The sequence below is a fragment of the Megalops cyprinoides genome, chromosome 13, assembly GCF_013368585.1.
Source record: "Megalops cyprinoides isolate fMegCyp1 chromosome 13, fMegCyp1.pri, whole genome shotgun sequence".
NCBI lineage: Eukaryota > Metazoa > Chordata > Actinopteri > Elopiformes > Megalopidae > Megalops > Megalops cyprinoides.
This window is the reverse complement of record NC_050595.1, coordinates 26,797,515-26,819,540: the sequence shown is the minus strand read 5'-3', so window position 1 is coordinate 26,819,540 and position 22,026 is coordinate 26,797,515. Positions and strand designations below refer to the sequence as shown.

The following is a 22,026-nucleotide window of genomic DNA, read 5'->3' as shown; positions in this document are numbered from 1 at the left end:
TCACAGGTATATATTTTTGTCTGTCTTGTGTAGCATGTGTTAAGATACAAGTACATTTTATTAAGTACCTTCTGTACATTTGACATTGGAATGTTTGATTTCCATTTATTTAGCACAGAACCGGGGTTAGTTGTGGTATTGCATTGTCATGCATTGTCTCCACTGGCTGGCAAAATGACTGTGGATTAGCTGACATATTGGAGGCATCTCCACTGTCACTCAACCCTGTCCAAAACTGTTTGTAACATTGTCAATCCAGACAGCTTTCACTTCCTCAAACAAACCTGTCTGGCGGGGCGTGGGGGGCACACCCTTTACACTACATTTTGGAAACCCCACACATTTTAGATGAACTTGCAGTATACAATGGAGACAGTTACCTAACCTGTCTGACCGGACACATCTGTCCATTCCGGGTTGACACAGATCACAGACATCCCAGTGGAGACGAGGCACTAGATCTTGCCAGTGTTTCACTTTTAATTTTCATGTGCAGCATTGATGTTAGTGAATACCTGTTTGTTGTACTGTGTTGGCTGTGTGTAGCATAGTTGCTAATTTGCTAGAAGTTCTCATAGTGGTGCATGAAGTGGGCCTGATCGCGTTTGTTCATCTGCTGGCAGGCTTTCTCCACGTTCTTGGTCAGGCCAGGGGGACCACAGCTGAACACCCCAATTTTGTGCACCTGGAGGAATGAGGAAAAGAGACATACACCTGAGTGCAGAGTATCTTAAAAACGATGAGAGAGAGGAAGTGAACCTGTCCAAATGAATGCAAAACAAGATCATTCCGTTTCTCATAATATATTCCTTTCACTGACTTGTCTAGACGCCACATGACACGTCCAGAGCAAGCCTTAAAGAAAGAGCGTCAGGAGTGGAGCTCAGAGAAGGGCCATATTGGATGTGAATTGTAACAGATAGATGTAGAATGAGTCGACGTGGTCTGACCTCAGGGTGCACTTCCTGCAGGGAGCTGAGGAAGGAGAGGAAAGGGGGTCGTCCGAAGTGTGTGACAGACCGCAGGCCAGTGAACAGACTCCGGTTCCACACCCTCTGGAAGTGACGCTCGCACACATACTGCGGGAGAGGCCAGATAAGGGCACCATTGTCACTGTCATCATCACAGTCATTGTCACCTTTATGTTGGTTCCAATCACATGCTGTCTTATCATTATTTCGGTGATTTGTGTAGCAGGGGGTGGAGAGCACCAAAGGCCGGCCCTTCTCTGCTTTGCCAGTCATGCCATCAATCCATTCATTTGAAAAAGTCAAGAAAGAGAAGAATGTTTCCAGGAAGGAAACATGTTTAATAGTTTCTACACTGACAAAAAGTCAGGGAGAATAGTTTCTAATATTAGCATAAGTTCTCTCCTGTGCAGGCCTGCATCTCGCTTGTAACAACCTCCTAGCAAGTATATGATAGTAGAGGACGTGTCTTGCTGATGCATCCCATATGAAGTTTGCTGTTGCATTCATTACACCTGCTTGTGCACACAGCCCCAGGTCATCATGTCAGGGAAGTCCTCACCAGCATGGTGGTCCGCAGATCGAACTTCTCAGCCAGCTGAGTGATGTAGGTGTGGACAGAGACCAGCTCCTGGGTGTCCATCTCCTCCACCTCCCTGATGATGTCCGACACCCACTCAAACTGCTTCTGGGTCCGAGTCACCCAGATGAAGTAAACCTAAGGGTGGAGGAGATCGACGGTAAAACTTCAAACCCGAGACGCACACGTCAACATCCATCAAGCCAATATGGCGTTTTTGTAACCACACCCATGGACATGCTTACTTTTTTGCACTGAATCTTCAATTTGACTGAAGACTTGAACACCAGGTCCTTGAGGATGGAGGCGAATGGAGTGACCCCGATCCCACCGCCGACCAGCACAGACACCTCAAAGTTGGTCCACTCCTGGTGCCCCTCCCCGAATGGCCCGTCCAGGTACAGCTGAGGAAGAGAAATACACATTTCAGTTTACACACTGGGAGAAAGCAAGGAGGCACTCAGACCTGGCGGAGACCAGGTGAAAATGTTACAAGACACTCTAAACCTTGAGAGAAACAGTAGTTAACATACTTTAAATAATGTGTTTTACTTTTGACTCAATAGTATAGTATTTCACATCATAGTAAATATGTAAGTACCATACTTTACTAAGTGCCAACATCTTTTTTCCTTCTCCCACCCATAACTGTTATTGATACAGAAGACCAAAGACAAAAAAGGCACTGGTACAGAAAATCTTAAAATATAAAGAGTTCTAGTCAGCAAAATGAAAATGTATTAACCATACAGACTGAAAAAATGAGGAGAAAAATAATAATGACACTCATGATAATAAGATCCATTCTTTCTGAATTAATTTGCTTTATGATGTTCTCTTTTGTGTTAAATTGTTTTATGGTGTCATCTTGAATAAGTAATATTTAGTACTCTTAATGCTTTTATGATTCATATATTGTTTCTATTTACATTGTCTTCTTTGAACTATAATCACCTAGTTTTTGATTCTCTGTGTATCTTTTCTGCATGCTATATTTAGATTCTCTCCATTTTAGGATTTTTGAACTGGCTGAACTGGTTGAAGCCAGTTCTTAGCATCTTTTCAAGATCTATTTACTGTCCTTTTCCAGTAAGAGGAAACAAAAATGATAGTTACTGTAAAATCACACCCGTGATAACTAATACTTCCTTGATTCAGTCCTTCAAATTTCTATGTGTTTAACTTAATCCAGTCAATATTATGGTATCATGCCTAGGAAAGTTTACAGTGTCCTGGCAGAAATTTAGATTTTGATTACATCGCAAATTATACTGTAGCAACTAAACTGTATCAAATGATACCTGTATATCAAGGGTCAGGCCAGACCTTAAACAGTTCTAGGCTCTCTGTCTGGGCTGTACATGAGCCCTCTCTCACCTTTGGGTATGCCCCCAGTGGCTCCAGGTTCTCAGATGCGTAGGACTCCCGCAGCTTGCTGGTCCAGGGCCCCACCGCGCGAATGTGCAGGCTCAGCGTCTCCTCGTTGGGGGCGGAGGTCAGTGTGAACGGGTGGTACTCGTCCGTGCCCAGCGCCAGGCACGCCACACGCACCCACTGCCCCGACCGGTACACGAAGCCCTGAGGGCGCTTAAACTCCAGGTACGTCACACCTGCGACGGGAACAGCCCAGTCTCAGCCATGAGGTATCCATAGCTTCAAACAATGCAGTCGGCATCGTTCGCCAAGTTGATTATTAATTTTGTCTTGACTATTCACTGTGCGCAAAATGGTAGCCTAGCTGCCAAGGAAAATTTATTTCATATTAGATATTTTATGTGATCTTTCAACATTTTGTTCATATTATGACTTTAGCTTTTGGTTACTGTCATGGTGCTCACTCTGCATGAATCTGTGGTGGATGAATGGTGATATCACCACTGGGATTCTGCCATAAGAGCATGATTACTGGTTTAAGCGAGAGACCTGAGCCTTCTTGCGCACATAAATAATTTCTTGTCAAAGCTGTGAGCTCTGTGGTTTTACAGCGATTCACTCCTCACTTTTGGTGAGGGCTCTTAGGTCATCCAAAAGGAAACCGGCACCTGGTTTATAATTTTGACCAAATCTGAGCCCTATGGTCACTGAAAGTAGAGGTGGCCGTGAATCAGTCCTGTGAACTGAAGCCAACGCTCTGGCCCTAGTGGCCCTGGTGGTCCTAGTGACCGATGACAGCGTGGTTTTGGAAATACCTGAGGGCAGCAGCTCAGCTTTCACCACAGGGATCTCCACTTTCTTCCTGTTGAGGCTGATGAGCTTGTCCACCAGGAAGAGGATGGCCGGGGGGATGAGGTAGATGTGGAAGCGGGGCTCCTGGATCAGCCCGTAGCTGCCGTGGATGACCGTCTGTCATGGGGGGAGAGAAGGAGGGTGTGCTGTTTACGAATGCTCTGATTGGTCTGTCCTTCGTGCAGACGGTGATTGCTGAGGGCGTGGCGCTGCTCACCACAACGTAGAGGAGCATGTAGAGGTAGTGTGTGACCCAAAACCCTCGGAAGCTGATGTGGCGGAAATAGCGCGAGGCGAAGACGTACATCAGAGCCAGGATGAGGAGCAGGAGAATGCCAGTCATGCCTGGTGTACAAACACAGACACACACACGCTCTCACACACACACACACACACACACACACACACACACACACACACACACACACACACACATACACACATTCATGCCCACACACACATGCACAGTCATACCCACATACAAATTCATGCCCATATACATACACACAAATTCACACACACACCATACACACGTAGACACACACATGTTATGTTGACATCTAAAATAGATACTGTTGAATAGGACCACTGTCTGAGGGTTACTTGACTGGAAAGCCTCCATACCTGGGACTGTCTGAAAGAACCACCAGGACCACTTCTTAGGAAGTTCATAGCTGAAAAATTAAAGGATGTTTTCTTTTCAACATATAATATACATCATAAGTCACTGGCTTAACAATTAATATTATGTATAGCAATTTTTTCCCAAATGATCCATTTATACAATGAATATTTTAAATGAAGCAATTCAAGTGAATGAATACACATGTGTAGCTAATAAAATTACGAGTCCGTGTAGTCAGCTAAAAATACACGTTCATACATTCCAGCAAAAAACACACAGACATCTAGAAGAGCTACTTGAACACCGAGTAACTGACTTACCCATCATCTGCAAAGACTCTGGGGAAGAGACAGGCCAGGATGCTGAGGTTGCTGATGGAGAGCAGGTAGACATTGACCACGTGACCCAGACTGTGAATGACTGTAGATCAGAAGAGGTGAAATCAGTAAAACACTTGCTAAAACACAGCACATTATAACTGCTCCAGCTTTACATATGCTAACACTTAAAACTAACGATGGATATAATGTAGAAAGCCTGGTATCTTTCCTGCTATACTTAAGCAAAGCTGGTATAAACATTTAACATTGGACTCCCTGAGATATTATCCATTATTCTATTCCTCTTTTTTCAGGTAGCATACCACTAGGTCACTTATTACTTTCCGAGCTATGGGAGTCCAGTCCCAGCCTCAGAGAGCTGCAGTCCTGCTTAAAGCGGTTAAGTGACAGATTAATAGTACATGGACCAGATAGTCAGCTCCATGTACAAAATTCAGCCACAATCATTGCTGGCGCTACAGGTGCTATGGTGCTGTGGTTGGCTCATAGTGAAAATTTTTGAAGGCAGATGGCCTACAATAGAACATAATGGCTGCAGGAATGCAGACAGCACCCAAACCAACTGCATCCTCCTAGACAGAGGGAAGCAGGAACACAAGAGTTGGATGACTGGTTAAAGAGAATTTTTATGGTTGAGTGCTCTCACAGAAAGGAAATCAGTCTTGTGTGTCAAGGCCCTCCCTACACAAGCAGGTTTCCACACCCCTGCTCCGAGCGATAGCCCCCTCCCTCCGAGACCTGTGAGGACGATGGCGGACATGGCCATCCAGCGATGGAAGTCGATGGCGGCGTCGAAGGGGATGTAGTGGTTGAGGAAGGTCTCTCGGGCCAGGGTGATGAGGTTGCGACAGACGGTGAGAAGCATGTAGGGGAACAGGAAGGAGATGGCAGCGCCCGTGCCACGCGACACCACGATGCCCACCGCAGTGGTCTCTGGGATACCAGTGGCGTCCGCCTGCACACCGTAGTCTTCAAACACAGATAGGGGTTTGTAACTGGTTAGAACAGAGGATTTTGTTCTATGTCCTCACATTCTTGCATTTACACAACTAGGTATTGTTTTTTTTTTTTTTTAATTGGGGTTGGTTTTGGTGGAGTTTAGGAAGCTTACCATAGATTCCATTCACAATGCTGAGAGTATTGCATCTACAGGGGTTCTTATAAATAATAATACGTCAGAAATACAGTAAGGTATTTTGCGAGAAGAGATAAGGCCTCACGGTAGCATCTCTCCAGAGTCACGCCAGCGGTAATGCCGTAGATGATGGTTAAACAGGCGATGTGGCGACGGTAGTTCTCCACAAAGCGTTTGAACTGCTGGATCTTCTGCTGAATTCGGCTCCTGTTGTACCTCTCCCTTCTGGCCTTCACGTACACATTGGGGCTGTAGACACCCTCTCTGAAAGAAGCATTTTGCAACCTTGATTTGCAGTTTGATGCACAGATATGTGTAGTTATGAACAGCGAATCCTGGATTTAAGCTAATGGGGGTGTTATGTTGTTTTGTGGTGGTACAAATCCGATCTATAAATGTATACTCCCCTGACCTTATCATCAAGCAAAAGGATGCATGTCTGTATTGGTGTTTTACTGGTGATAGAGCAAAAAATGGAAACACATTTTTATTGTTTTTTGTTATTATTAACTTGTGACTTGTGACTTGTGACTTGTGTGACTGTTGATTAGTGACTGTTGCATCGTAGTATACTCGGCTTCCGTTGCTTAGTCAGGTTAGCACAAGTTAACTTGTGGTAGGGCTTGAATGGTGTTATGCTCACCCTCACTGGCCTGGGAGTGTTGTTAGCCTGGTATGTCACTGTTGCTCATTTAACTTGATTAGATACACTTATATTCTATTGTGCTGGAAGTCGCTCTGGATAGGAGCATGTAATGTAATGTAAATACATTATAAATACATTATCAAAAACTACCCCTTCTTAAGGAGTTCACACAGAGTTTTTGGTTAGAAGCAGAGGTGAGAGGAAGGTTATCTCACTGGATGATAGCAAGCACCAGACATGATGTCATAGACACCGACCATGATGAAACTCACACCTGCACAGGGACCTCAGTTCATAATTACTGGTTTTATACCAAGCTAAGCTATTTAAATAAACACAAAGCTGGAAAAATGACCTGCTATTATCATCACCGCTTCATGCAAGAGGTCACATATGTATGTGTGTAAAACCTTGTCCTTGTTCAATTAAATTTGAGTCTTGCACGAGAATGTTGGTCATGACTGTTTCCCTCTCGGGTGGAGCTACACTGGCAGGCATGACCACATTCTAACCTCACAATCAGCTTCGTAGGTTTCCAGGTTGTCCTAAACATACATACGTAATATATGTATGTAAGAGAAAATAAGAAAGTGATATGTCAAATAGTGGACTTTTCCCAGTCCATTAAGTCACTGATTCCATACCCTCCCACATAATACACAGGCTTCACTGTACTGACCACCTAGCAGAGAATAAGCAGCCCACATAGAAGAATGCGCACTGAGATAAAAACTGCACCAATAGTGAAAGGGGCTAAAACTTCTAAATTGAAAGCAGATGCTCCCTGTCTGTTTTTCTGTCTTTCTGCCTCTGTCTCTGCTTTTCTGTTAATCAATATATCAGCTTAAATATCTATCCATCTATTTAGTTATTTATGTATTTATTTATTCATTTGTTTTCAGAGGATAATTGTTGGAGAACCTTCTGCACTCCATGGCAGGTCAACCAAATGAAGGCGATGAGTGTTTCTGATGTTTTCCCCAAGAGGGACATTACTCAAACTGTAAGACACAGAAGATCCCACTAGCCCAGCATATGAAAACATAGGAAACACATCAAATGATTAAAAGACACATACTTTCCCCCCATTCTCTTCCTCAGATTCTGGCCCTCCTGTCCGTCCATGCTGTTGCTCTCTCCTTCACTCTGGAAACTGAAAAATACCAACCGCAGGAAAACGTAAAGGAACTCCAAACCTCAGCACCCACTGCCTCAGTCTGTGACCGATCGACAAAAACAGTACACGATACTCAAAGGCGTTCGTCACTCCCCTTCCCCTCCCCTTGTGTTATGGTTCTGTATGTGCACAGAATGAACTCACCTCTTCCTTTTGGTGGCGATGAAAGACACCCGATGGTTTCTGTTCAGTCTGTTTTTACTCTGCGCTTCCATCCCTGCAGGGAGACAATGACATGGCGGGAGAGCTGTGGATCGTTTCGGAGCTGGGAGCGGACCCAAAATGGAGACCGGGAGCAGCAGGTGGATGCTGCTGTAGCCCAGGAGCTGCTGCTATGCTAACCTTTGATGTTGAGCTGAGCGAACTGAAGCTCCTTCTCGTGATCTCGCAGCAGGAAGTGGAAGTCCTCCCAGGTGATGTGCTCTTTGTCGTCGAACCCGGCCGCCTTCAGCATGGCCTCGATGGCCTGCTCTGCCTGGCTCTTGGAGAGGCAGTTGTTGGAGATTTCAATGAAGGACCTGCGGTAAAGGAAGCAAAGAGTGAGGGGGAAGTCTGAGCAGGGTCCAGTGTCAAACTTTCAGAATGTCGAACCTTCAGCTGCCCTCCAACAGAGCGAGTAGTACAAAAATTACAACTGCGCTCCAATAAGAGGCATGAGACCGGTGTATTTTCCCATGCAACATTATTATAGCTAGAGATGGCACTGCAATTAAAAGGTCATGAGATCAGAAAATAAATACTGATCGTGACAGAAAAGCTCAACTCACCTCAGTAACCTGGAAAACTCTTCTTTTGACAGGAAGCCATTTCCACTTATATCATGCATGGCAAACATCAGCTTGGACTTCTGCTCTGGTGACCCTGCTCCATTCCCAGTAACAAATACACAAAGACATTAAATGCAAGGTAACATCAACACAGAGGGACAGACTTTTTCTTTACAATTACTCCATTATGTACAACTTCGAAGAGAAAAACGGTATTTCACAATGCTGTGACGACGCCAAGCCTCACCTGTCATGAAGATCACAATGACATCCAGGAACTCCTGGAAGGAGAGGTACCCGTTGCAGTCTTTGTCGGCGAGACTGAACATGGAATCCATGAAGAGCGAGTCCGTCTTGAGGCCCAGGGCTTCGGCGAGCTCAGCCCTCGTCAACTCGCACTGCAGCACCTCCCTCGTCCTCCTCGAGGAAACGGCACTCAAATCTCCAGCATCACATTTCTCAATCTCCAGGATCTGGGATCCGACCAGAAACCAAGCTTGTTATGGAGAGACACAGCAAAACCAGACCAGGAGCTAACAGTCGGTGTTTGTGAATCTCAGCATTTGATGACCTAACAAGCCATGTTGGGCCCTATAACTGTTATTATAATGCTCTTAATCCTTACATTTTAGTACATTTGTGTTTCACACAATGTACAGTAATCTGTGAAAGGGCCCCTCATTGGTGTTTAGAGTAGGTGTGGATATGTGGGCTTACCTGTGCAAAGGCGTGTCTGAAGAAGGTCTCCACTATCTGTGCCCTCTGCTCTTTGGTCACAGCCTCCTTCAACAGGTCCTGCTCCTTCATCTCCTCCACTTTCAGACCCTGGTTCCTGCCAGACAGCTCAGAGCCCAGGCGCGCCACAAACTCTGAACGCTTGCTCTCATCCTCAAAAAACAACACCTGTCCAAGCCAAGCACAAACAGGTGAGGACATGTGGACGGTACTATAAAGAAGCATGAAAATGGATTATCCTAAAGGCATAAAAAGAAAGGAAGAGTTGGACAGCACTGATTGTGAACAGAAACTAACATCATAAAATGGAGTCAGTGAAAGAGTTGATGAGGAAAGGGACGCATAAGGAATCGCATAAGGAATAAGAACACACAATGGACAGTGCCCGTAAACTGATCACACTCTGATGAGCAGAGTCCCGCCCTCGCTCACCAGGTCGTACTCCTTAGGGACCTTCAGCAGCAGGGTGCGGCGCTGCCGATCGCCAGAGAGAATGACGTCCAGGCGGCCCTGGCCGCTCAGGCCGAGGGAGCGGAGACAGGAGCCGCTGCTGGAGAGTATCCGCAGCCTCCCCTGCCCGTCCACCTCCAGCCCCACTGGCAGCAGAGACTCCCTGGGGCCCTGCCACTCGCAAGCTTGGAGGACAACGAGGACCAGACAGAGAGAGAGAGGATCAGGGCACTGGAAAGCATGGGTGTCTATTGGGGGCAATGTGTTGTCGTCTTTCCAAGGAAGGACACAGTGAGACAAAGGCTGGACAGAGGATTCAGCATCTAAAGTACAGCTCAAGTTTGAGATTGGCATTACAGTCAGAGCTGTTAATTCATACCGCTGTTGGTAAACTGAGCAGCGCCTTTATTACTCTGAGTGAATGAATGAGTGACTCAATGACCCTTCTGTGTAACTGAGCATTTACAGTAATGAGGTGTGTTCATTCTTGCTTCAAGCCAGGTAGGTCAAAGTTTGCATAGTATTATAAAAGAGCAGTTAAGATGCCAGGGATTTTTCTTGTCTGTCCTCTCCCTGTTTACACAATGCCACGAGCCCTTACATGAGCTCCTACAATTTCAAGGAACTACCTTTATGGTATGTACACAAATTTGTACATACCATACCAACATAAACTGTCTGAACACTTTATGTTGCAAGAATTCTATCCATGCAGATGGGCAGTATCAGTGTGTTGTGAATAGATGAGCAATATCAGTGTGTCATGAATGGATGGGTAGTATCAGTGCATTGCTCCCTTCATCTCTCCAGTCAATGGACTCACCTGTTATCCCCACGGCCGCCTCCTCTGTGCTGTCTGCAGCTTTTTGTTTCCTCTGGTACTTCTTGAACTTGGACTTTCGGTAATAGGCCACCAGGTAGGCAAGGAGAAAGCTCACTTTTAGGAGAAGAGAGGGGGTGAAATTACACCGCAATAAACCACAAGAAAAACCTCATTTGAAAGAAAGAAGCATCTGCCATGCACCCTGAATCAAATCCCACCACATTCTGTCTAGGTTTTATTTTTACTACCCCGATAAACACAAGTTAATCAAAAGGTCACTTTCCCTTTTACAGTACAGTCACCCTGTTTTAATGTACACCTCCACAGTAAAACTACCATAGTAATACTGTGGCTTGTTCCACAAACACGTCATCAATCAGTACTGTATATACAGATGATCATTTGCACAGATCCATTACTGAGGATATACTTGTCAGTGGGAAATGGGCTATTTCACTGACTGACAGCTTGGAGTGTGAACATTCCCAAAAGACACCAGGGCAGAATGGTGCCCATCTGGCTGACCTGGAGGGAACAAGAAGAGGGCCGCAATGGTGACCCCGAATCCGACTTGGCTGCCATCGAAGTAGTTGAGGGTGGTGGCTTTGGTGCAGGGGTGGAGGACCGAAGCGTGTATCTGTGCTGGCTGGGGACAGGGGTCACCTGGGTGACACAAAAACCCTCTATGTGCTCACTGTCCCAGGACCCATCAGAATACACTTTACAGTCATGGAGGAGGCACTCCACTGAGGGAGACTGTTTGCACAGAAATATCTCACATGTATGCAAGAAGCTTCCTGTATGAATGAACATATAATATAAACCTTACTATCTTTAGTATGGCTGTCAACACTTACATGGCCAGATGGTTGTTTACAGTACATTCATCTTTGAATTGTCCCATCTGAATGTTTCCACCCAATGGATGGCCAGTAAAAAGTAAGTAAAACTCCAGGGAAAATTGTCAGTTGTTGGTGTGGGAGGCATGTAAAGCAACATTTAGTGGTAGCGTTTTACCATCCTTCCAGAAGAAGACATTTTTTTGAATGTCCCCTGGCTCTGCACTGGTGACAGCCACAAGGACATCATGAAAGGTGGTGTTGCGAATGGTCTCCAACTCCTCAGCTGTGAAAAGACTGAAAGAGGCCAGCCAGACTCAGATCTTTGTAAGCAGCAGTCTTGGGAAGTGAGTAAACCAAATTCCTTCATGCATCCTGAACAACGAAGGTTAAACTGACATCCACATTTGCCGAACAATTTCATATTTTACGAAATATCACCATCACAAAGTCAATAAGCAAACTAGGTAAGGGCCAAGCATTGAAGCAAACATTAACTACATTAGAGAAACGGAGGCAGTCACTAAAAATGGAAATACTACTTGATTGATTTTATTCTTTCTTCTGCTCTTCATTTTCCAAAGAATCAAATGCTAAAAGAGCACAGACATTCACAACCTTTTAGCATTCAACCTTAAAACACAGGTGTGCTTAACACCACCATATAGTTAAAATGCCACAGACAAATCTGGAATAACTGTCATCATCAGTCAGCTTTTACCCGTTTTTATTGTTCTCGAACCAGAAGCGGTCTCCATCCCTGATTCGCTGGAACTGGTCCAGGATGATGGCGGAGAACAGTGGCCCCGGCCTGCCCGCTGACTCCAAGAGACCCCCTGGGAACATCTCCAGCTTGGAGATGTCGTTGTCGTAGAGCGCAGACAGGTTTCTGATCAGCTTTGCAACAATGGAGAGAGAACCCGTCAGAGAGCCTTTGTGCCATGTGATATTTCCCTCCTTCAAAATGCAGGCAGCAAACGTACACTTTTGTGTCCCGAGGCAATACATTCTCACTCACCTGTGGATGGGTTTTGCTGAGCTCGGGGTTGATCTCCTCCCACCTGCTCACTGGCTCCAGGTTGAAGGCCACCCTGGCCTGGTTGTAGCTGGGCAGGCCGTGGTCCCTGCCTCTCTGGATGGTCAGGGCCACCAGGTCGGAGCGGGAAAATGCCATAGGACCGTACATGTAGTCTGACCGTTGGAGAGGAGATTTGGGAAGGGAGGGGATTTCATTGTTTGAATTAAATAACTTGGGTTTAAATGGGTGACAGTAAATGCTAAAATCATATAGTCCTTTGATTTCATTAGATTGATTAAATGAAGCATTTTGTCAAAGGGAGCCTCTAGATAACAGTGTTATTACAAGAGCTACAATAAGAGCTGGGAGGTTGGGGGAAATAAAAAAAGTTACAATCAATATTTTGAAGCCTTGTTGTCTAAGATATTTCATGGGTTTTATTTTAAGGAAAAAGAAAAAACTGAATTAAACTCGAGAACCTGGTCTACTGACAAAGACATTCACAGCTTCACAATAACTCTGTCACTGTGTCAAACACTGAATAAAACACAGCTGTGTGAAATACTTGATACATTACACTGCAGTTCACTGGAAAAGATAAATCCAACCAAAAGATAAAAGGTGATAAAATTTTATCTTAGCACTGTGGCTGATCATTTAACAGTGTATTCTTATTTCATTACCACACAGATGAACAATTATTAACATATAACAATAACATACAACAATAATTAACATAGCAATGGGAGACAGTACTGAGCCTGAGTCAACAGAAAATGACTGACACCAGTTACGTCTGCTTCATCCTCCTCATTTGAAAATTCAAACACATTGACATGACAATGCAGATACGCATCTGGTGTGTTGCTTCCACTCCTAGGGCTGCCCTATTCCCCTACAAATGACATGTGGCCTGCAGAGCCTGAGAAGCAATGGCATTGCTTAGCGAAACGGCCGGTGAAGCATCTGTGCTTTCCTCCGGGCTGTCTCTTCCCGCACAGCGTGCCTGTATCAGCCGAGGTGGCAGCTGCAGTCACGCATGACACCGGGGACAGCGACTCAGTGCAATTACGCTTTGGGGGGGGGGGGGGGGGGGGGGGGATATAAACCATAATCTACTGGAAAATTTAGCCCCCAAGACTGAATAATCCAATCAACAACAAATATAGGCTACTGGGGATTTTGCACGCTACTGAATGGTTTGAGGAAGAGGCACCCAGACTGTGAAGGCAATTCAATTCAAAACTAATCCACAATGTATCAGGAGGCAATGAAACAACAGGATGGTGTGGTGTTGGAAATGGCTGGATTATAGAGTGCTGACAGATCACAGCACAACAAACTGAATCTAAATAATCAGAATAATTGCGCCATGCATGCACATTGAAGGACAGAGAAAATGGGAAAATGACCTCTTAAATCCTCCACGATGATGTTGTCCTCTTTCTCGGAGATCTGCGAGGCCATGCCCATTACGAGCTCGTCCACGTCCCGGCCAGTCTGAAGGTTTGGGTTCTGGAATGCAGAGACTCCTTAACACAGGCTATGTGTACCCGGATTCTACAACACTTGGCCTGCAGCAGCATGAAGCCAAAACGTTGCTTACAGCTTCATAATCACCAGGCAGATCACCTTTCTGCCCTTCCTAACTTGCTGCGGTTGGACGTACCTCTCGGCTCCAGAAGCTGTTGCACACTCGCATGGCGGGGGCCGTGCTGCCGTCATAGCTGATTTTCCTGTAGTGGCAGGTCCTGTTTCTGCAGACAAAACCAAACCAAGCATTTCTTATCTGCTGTAAAGTGTGCTGTAAGATATCAGTGTGTAATACCAACAATGTCAGCATGGCTAGTTTGCTTGGACTAAAACTGTATTTGAATTCATACAATACACATGTTCCTTTGATATACAGTATAATGACAAATAACCATGTTTTGTAAAGAGTTCCATGAGGGCTCAGGAATCAGCACAGCACACATCTGATTAGATAATAATGGACAATAATGCTGTAGATATGGATATAGATACACATTAGAAAGTATGGTACTGATTATACAATACTAACTGCGACCCAATGCAGGATATACAACATGTGTACAGCCCAAACTGTCTAACAGATTAAGAAGTCTGGTATGAAGATGTGCTGAATGAGCTAAAATTTTCAGAAATGTAACAGAGTACACTACCTCATGTACACACCAGGGGGCACCATAGTAACCCCAGACATAGCAGCTGCCTGAAACTCAGGAGAAACCCCAGGATCTACATAATTCTTGTAGCCTTAAAGAGTGAGGACAGTAAATAAAAAAAACAGTGAAAACATGTTACATCCGCTCACAATCTTGCAGCTACATACAGTATGTGTGTGCAAATCTGTCATGCACACACACACTCACCTTTGTAAGGAGGTACAGTCTCATTTCCCAGATACCCTGGCAGCCAATCGTAGAACACAATTTTCTGATGAAAAGGGAGCAGAGAAACAAAATAGCATTATTCACTATCAACATAAGGTTTCTGAAAATGCGCGGTAGACTAACATACATACTTTACACATTGTCCGGAGAAGCTCAACATATTCTGCAAAATTCATGCTGAACAGGTGAAAGAATCAAACACAGCACGGATTTCATGTGAATCCACACTGAACCCACACGTGTGAGCGGTAAGAGGCCTGACAGACAGGAGGAAGGCAGAGCTAAGGCCCGGACAGGACCTCAGTGAGGTGAGGTCACGCGCACGCTTCACGCTCACGTCATCACTCCGACTCAGCTCCGTGTTTGCATTGACGCAACTGCAGCCTGCAGGGTGAAAACACACATTATGTGGTCGGGGGGGAGATGAAAGGGGAGGGGGAGTGGTTTCTGGTACCTGCAGTGTGGCAACGACCATTTTCCTGGCGCTCTGAAACAGTTCTTCGTCCGACCACAGCGGGTGTCTATTCTGCAGCTGGCGGGCCAGGTAATTGTGGTACCTAAACCATATAATCCCCTCTGCGACCGTGAACACGTTCTCGTTGCCCCTGGCATTCCCAAATTCTTAGAAAACACAAAGAGATGTGGGATGCAGTTTGGAGTGCAAGCACGATTTCTAATGCACGTTCAGAAAACCCCCCCTTTTCCATCAGAGTGCTGCTGAATTACCCCTCCTCACTTGATAACCCAGTGAATTTCTACAATATTTCTGCACAACAATGGGTATATTAATGAAGTCATTAAAATCCATCAACCCTAGTTAATCTCAAACACAACACAAGACAATCAGGGCACAGTAGCGATGGTAACAATGGCAACAACAAATGGCAACAGGATTAGGAAAACAATAATTATTACAATAAATGTTTTATGGCATTATTTGCACCTCAAGAAAGGAATGAGATTTACTGTGGTTACCAGGGCACAATAAAAGTTAAAACTGAAATAATAGCAGGGAGAGCCTGTCTTAAACATGAGTCATGTCACATGTAGCATCAGAGCCTGTGTTGATTTAAAAAAGGAGCCGTTACTGAACTCACGTTCCTCTCAGTGTCCTCTCAAGATGTAGCTGGAGGGGGGGTACACCATTTTCCCAAAATCACTCCTGATTTTTTTTTCTCACTATGTCATGTGTGCTGAATGCTCTAACAAACCAACAGTAATAGCAAACTGAAACGACCTGTGCTCTGTATGCTATCTTTATGCTTGGCTTGGGTGTGCAAATTGGGCCGGACAGAGGGCAGGTCTTACCAAAAAGGCCCTCCCGACCGTGTTGCCCGGTGGTTGGGTCGACAGAGGTCCACATGAAGTGGGGCGCCACACTGCGTTTGGGCAAGTCACTCTCGGGCCCCGAGGCTGCCAAACGGCCCCCGGAGAAGCTTCTCAGAGCATCACACCAGGAACTGGACGAGCCATATATGGAGCTCCCATCTATCCAGGCAGTCACATCGTTCACCTGCCGGAGCACGTGAGGGTTTAGAATTACTCTGCTAAGCAGCTTCAGCAGGGCTGCACCGTACCTTTACTGCAAAGGGAGTCAATTAGATAATTAGGTAAGCCTGAGGGCGAGAATTCAGTGTTAAAAAGCGAAAAATCAACTTACGCAATTCTCTTATACTGAGAATCAGTGTGAAAGAATAAGCCAGCCACGTTATTTAAGAATGAGGAAATATGGCCAGGTCTAGTACTAGACTAATTTCCTGATTGGTGTGACCGGTCCTAACTGGATTTTAACAAATCGAAAATAAAGGAGCTTTGTGATAGACTTTAGATGCACCCCTTCTCACCCTGTGATCAAGTGACAAACAACTGAACCCATAAAGGGTAAATACATCAGTCTACTCATAGACCAAAAGCTCAGCTGGGAAGAAAACAAAAGAAGTGTCTTTTCAAGAAAAAGACATCTGGCCTTCCACCCAAAAATACTGATTCTTCGACTTGTTGGAACAGACAACACTAGTCATTCTACATCTGGGCGCACTGTAATCTGCTCACAAGGTAATTCAGGCGTATCTCAGGGAGACATAGAAATATCATTCTCATAGGCAGCAAAGCTGTATGAGGGCAGTGGTTTTACCACACAATAGCAGTAATGAACAATGCATACACGACATGTCTGACTACTCTCATCTATATGATGATAAGTCTGTGACTCTACACTCTGGTCTCAGTTTCGCAACACCAAAACACATAAATAACAGAACAAGGAAAACATGTATACTGACCACTATGCACTTAATGAATAAATAATAATTGTCACATCACCACACTGGTTAATTTACACCTATGATGGGTGATGTATATACTCTACATTCAAGAACATTGCTCCTGGACTTTTATATATGTGTGTCTTTACCATTTATTATGAATTTAAATGAAACACACACAGAAATGACATATAGAAGGCTGATTATTGATTACTTGCTGTTAATGGAGACTGAAATATGTTAAACAACAGTGAAGAGATTGTAGCATAAAATAATACCAACAGCAAATGCAACAAAGAGAAACTGATGTTTTCCAAAATTATAATTTCAGGTTTCTTTGAGTGCTTCAGAGATAATGCAAGGTCAGCCATAATGCTTCATGATAGCATGCCCTGTCAGTTGAAGCCCAGCGGCTTTCAAAAGACTGATGAAACTGCCTTTAACAAAAATAAGATGTCTCCCCAAAATAACAGGATTATTTAAAAGCTGAAGCTTTTCTGTACAAAAGAAAGTCTTCCTAATGAATATAATGTGCATTCTGCCATTCTGTAGTGTAGTTTCATAGCTAAGCTAATAATAACACTTTACTCACATTATTATTAGCTTAGCTACCTCACCAAGTTGGTTGGCTGCCAACGTAGTTAGCTCATAACAATAGGTGTACTCATAGTTGATTAAATGCATAAAGCAGCAAATGTATGAATGAAACATGCATTGAAGCATCGCATAGTGGTAAGGAGCAGGGCTCATAAACTAAAGTTTGACAGTTTGATTCCCTGCTGGGGCACTGCTGCTGTCCCCTTGGGCAAGGTACTTAACCCAGAATTGCCTAAGTTAATAACCATCTGAATAAATATAAAAAAAATTGTATCATATGTAAGTCACTCTGGATAAATGCCTCGCATCTACTAAATGCCAATAATGTAATAATAATAAAAAAAATTCCCCATCTGGGACAACAAAGTATTTGTTCTGTTTCATGGTATTCAGTCGAATCCTTCTCATAATTTACTTTGTTTTTATCATCGAAGCATCCAGTGTTTGTGTTCCTGACCCCATGACCACCCAGGCCCATGTACCTGTGTTCGGGGGTTGTTGGGACTCTGGCTGGTGTCCTTGTGCCACTTGCTACGCTGGAAAGGGAGCCAGGTGTTCCCTGTGCTGTTGGGGTCGAAGACGGGATCCCCCTGCGGGACCTTAATGTGCATGAACTGCGGGGGGCAGCCAGACCGTCTTGAGTCTACAATCTCAGACACGACGTGGTAACCTGGGCAAGCCATAGCAACACAGTCTAATGATTAGCAGCTCACCTTAGTAACATGCAAGACAAAAAAATCAAAAACCAATTGCTTTAAATGTCATTAGGATTACACGATTTAAGTAGACTAAAAAAACTCCAAACAGCTGCATAATGATTAATGTCATTTTAGCACATAGCATGAGTCTTCTTCCTTTTCTGAATGCATGGTTCTCACTTGCACATTGGTTAAGTAAACAAGATGTGCATACATTATGCATTATTTCCAATTTACCTCACGTTGCACCTGTTAAAATTTAAACTGTTCAAAAAGAATCGCTGTAGCATCATGCCCTTGTCATCTGTCTATTAATGGAACGGAGCAATCACTCAGCTAAGTTGTACAGATTTCATAGTATCTGTCAATCAAATCACCAAGCAACTATGCTAAAAAAGCAAAAAAGTTTCAAACAGTAATTATCAAAGAACATTGGTCATTGTTGTATAATAATAATGGAGTAATCAGTTTATCACACAAATTTATATTACGGTCCAGTTTCTATGAAATTATACAGTAATCACCATGGTAGTTTCCAAGAAATTGGCAATAGACGCTTCGCAGATGAACCCAAGATGTAAATGAGTAATTATCAGATAACAACCAGATAATAGGTTTCTATCATACAGTTCAATCCCTATAATAAATAACTGTTATTTCTGTTATATTTCCCAAATAATTACAAATGAAAACCCCACACAAGCTTAACTAGTGGCAAACTTAACTGATAATAATGTGATAATATACAAGCAAAATGTTTCATTTTATTTTAGTCCAGTTCCTGTGGAATTACATTAAAAAACATTGTATTTTCAAAGGACTATGTTGTGGTACATTCAGACATAGATAGTTTGCGCTGATGTACACAATTTGCAGTGGATGCAAACTCTGGTTAAAGGCTCACTATCCAACAGAGTAAAGCATAAATAGCTTTAAATTTTGTGTACCGGCAGTAATCTGCAAAGATCTGTTCAGTGTCACCCTTAAAGGGACTCAGAACTAATGATTCACTGACTTCTGCACACCCCAATCCTTCCTGCCTCCAGCTGCTCCTGGCTGCAATAAAAGGGTGTAGTCTATCCTCCAGGTCAGCAGATAGTCCTCCCAGGACACTGACAAATTATCCTGAGCCTTCAGCACTCACTCCCAGTAACTTATCTAAACTTCTAGAACCACCTATAACAAACACCAGGAATCCGCAGGAGGGAGTTTTTCTAATTTTATTTTCCTTTCCTTCCAGTTTCCTTGTATCTGTCCGTCCTTCTGACTTGCATCATTCTAGTGTGGTCCACACATGACGAATCTCACATGGAAACGGAAGTATTCACATTATCAGGAACGAGCTGTATTGCGCAAACAGTTCATTCAGAGTTAACATTCATCTCTGAATTAGGAAAAATTACCCATCCTCCATTCAGATTTTTTAATTGGTCTCGGATGTTTATGGATTGGCCACCAACATTTCAGCACAGCGCATTCAAAGTGCTTGCTCTCTGAAGTTAGTTTTTAATAAATGATGATGATGAAGGGCCATTTCGGCCATTACATACTGTAACCAACATCACTCCAAGGCTGAGAAAATATCAACCTTGGCTAGGTTACACAAACGATCATGCATATCATCCTGGTATAATTGTGTTAAATGGGAAAATAGCCTAAAGTGTTTCTAATACTGTCAACGGTTTCTGAAAAAAAAAAAAGATCTGAAAAATTGCGCCATTTAAACAATATAATCTTAATGTAATTCAGTTGTTCAATGTTCAACGTTTTCACGTTCACGCCACATGTTTGCGAACTGGACAGAGCTGGACACACGTCTAGATTTTTACGTGAAAACGTTTACAGCTTGGGAGTCATCGTGTCAGAAAGGTTTTCATACCAAAGAAAACAGAAAGCACTGTCTGGTTCTGTGAGGAGGGCAAGCTGGAGGTGCCGCTCATAGCAACATTGCTAATGTGGCGTGGGTTCGGCAGCAGCGGCTCCTGGAGCGGTCGGAAGACTCCGTCAGAGTACTGTGCCGGCAGGAGGCGCATCAGTTGCGAGCCTGCATACAGAGGGTTTCAAACTACAGGTTACTCAGTTGGGGCATTAATGTATCGATCAGCGGGTCATTAAGAATCACCTATATCTTTTAAAAGCGCTGCAAAGGCATAAACATCACTCAGCCTGCACATTAATGTCAGTGATGCCTGCATTTCTTCTCACATAGAAACCCAGCAATGCGACAGTGAGTCATTTCGGTTTGCCGTAGTGTGATAGTTGTCAAGGAAAGTGTTTTTTTTTTCTAAATACATTTCTTATGCCATGGAAACGTGTGCAATTATGAGTCTATGCACCTTCCGCGTGACACGTCCAAATCTCAGCATTAGATTTTGACGTCCACCGCCAGACGCCAGCTACACCTGTATCTTTAGATAACGACGTTTTTGTAGGTGCAATTAAATCTTAATATGATACTTGGATTTTGTCACCTCTTGAAGATTAGCCTATGCACATTTTGATAACAGTAGGCTCAGCCAAAGCGGTTTATTAACCTTTGTTCAACGCATCATAAATCAAGACCGGGTTGGTCTTTTAAAAAAAGATGAAATAGAGATTTTATAGGCTACCTCTGCAGCGTGTTCATACAGAAACAGTACAACATGGGAACTGTATTGAAAGGAACTTACCTGCAGCACCTCGACTGTGATACGCTAGGTTATTATACCAGCCATCATAGCGCTGCACCTCCCAGGTAATGCCAGATTGAGAACCTGTGAAAATAAACAGAGGCATATCTTGATCTCTAATCTGATAATGTAATCTATTATGAATATAAATGTACACAATACAGTCTAGTTAAAAATGAAATTGTGCCGACTTACATGCGAAGTCAGCGATGGATATTATCATCAGTGCAGTGGTAAGGCGCCACTCCTCTCTCCATCTACGCAAATTCATTCTTGCAGAGAGACGCACAGAACCAGAGCCCCTTCTCGAAGCAAGTAAACGACACTTCAGGACACTTTAGGACCACGGGCTGTAGAGCCAACGCAAGATTTTTCTAATTGAAAGTCAAACGTAAAACACTGTCACCGAACGTTTGCAAATTGAAAATACTCATGCGTCGTTCTAACAGTGGTTCATTTTCTGGAAAATGACACAATTACTGAATCAATTCATTTAAAAAGGAGATAGTGAACCCTGACACCCGACTCTCTTATAACGCCTCAAAGAATCTGAACAATGCTGGAACAAGATCTAGTTTTATCTAAACGGACTTAAAAAGAGAAGTGCTTTGGCAGTCAAGCGGCACTTGGGGAACGCAAGGTAAGATGATAGCTTTTTAAGATCGCTCCTCTAAGATGAGAAGTTTTGTTGAAAATCCAAATTAAAACACAGTTTATTCTAGTATTTGTAGTGTGCTAATTTTGTAATATGCACATTTGCCAAATTCAGTAAAGTATGTTTGTACAGATGTAACTCACCCCAATCTTATGTCGAATCGATTGAAGAGAAGAAGATAATGCAGACCAAGAGATATTTAACTGTATTTTATAAATTTGTGGAAAAAATAAAAGCACGTGCAACGGACGAAAGTCGAAACGACGAGAGACATACAGCACACTTCTCTACGAGTGCTGGATTAAGACTGAGTTGCGGGTTTCCTGATAGTGGGTGGACATTCCTGGATCTTACCCACCTTTCCCTTACGACATATCTGGTCAATGCATATTAATCATC

General features: G+C 43.7%; 1 protein-coding gene across 1 annotated transcript; it reads right to left on the bottom strand.

Annotated features, from left to right (window-relative positions):
• Positions 1-187: 187 nt before the first annotated feature.
• LOC118788369 (dual oxidase 2-like) lies at positions 188-22,001 on the bottom strand. The gene is made up of 34 exons (XM_036544337.1): positions 21,997-22,001; positions 21,564-21,640; positions 20,973-21,056; positions 20,183-20,347; positions 18,088-18,275; positions 16,053-16,257; positions 15,199-15,365; positions 14,724-14,787; positions 14,514-14,607; positions 14,000-14,087; positions 13,743-13,845; positions 12,331-12,503; positions 12,034-12,209; positions 11,491-11,609; positions 10,999-11,136; positions 10,474-10,587; positions 9,633-9,835; positions 9,183-9,368; positions 8,713-8,938; positions 8,466-8,559; positions 8,041-8,216; positions 7,843-7,915; positions 7,596-7,674; positions 5,961-6,135; positions 5,479-5,709; positions 4,720-4,819; positions 4,399-4,448; positions 3,992-4,119; positions 3,738-3,891; positions 2,926-3,158; positions 1,794-1,952; positions 1,531-1,686; positions 951-1,079; positions 188-685 (listed from the first exon to the last, which is right to left on the bottom strand). The coding sequence occupies exons 1-34, from the start codon at positions 21,999-22,001 to the stop codon at positions 563-565; spliced, it is 4,635 nt and encodes a 1,544-aa protein (XP_036400230.1). The 3' UTR covers positions 188-562.
• Positions 22,002-22,026: the final 25 nt, after the last annotated feature.

Bases quoted from the DNA above. Each gene is read 5' to 3' on its own strand.
- LOC118788369 (XM_036544337.1), bottom strand. The intron at 21,057-21,563 runs GTCCGTTTAGAT...TTATTTTCACAG, and splicing joins CAAAGCACTTCTCTTTTTAA to GTTCTCAATCTGGCATTACC. The intron at 8,217-8,465 runs GTGAGTTGAGCT...CCTTTACCGCAG, and splicing joins GAGTTTTCCAGGTTACTGAG to GTCCTTCATTGAAATCTCCA.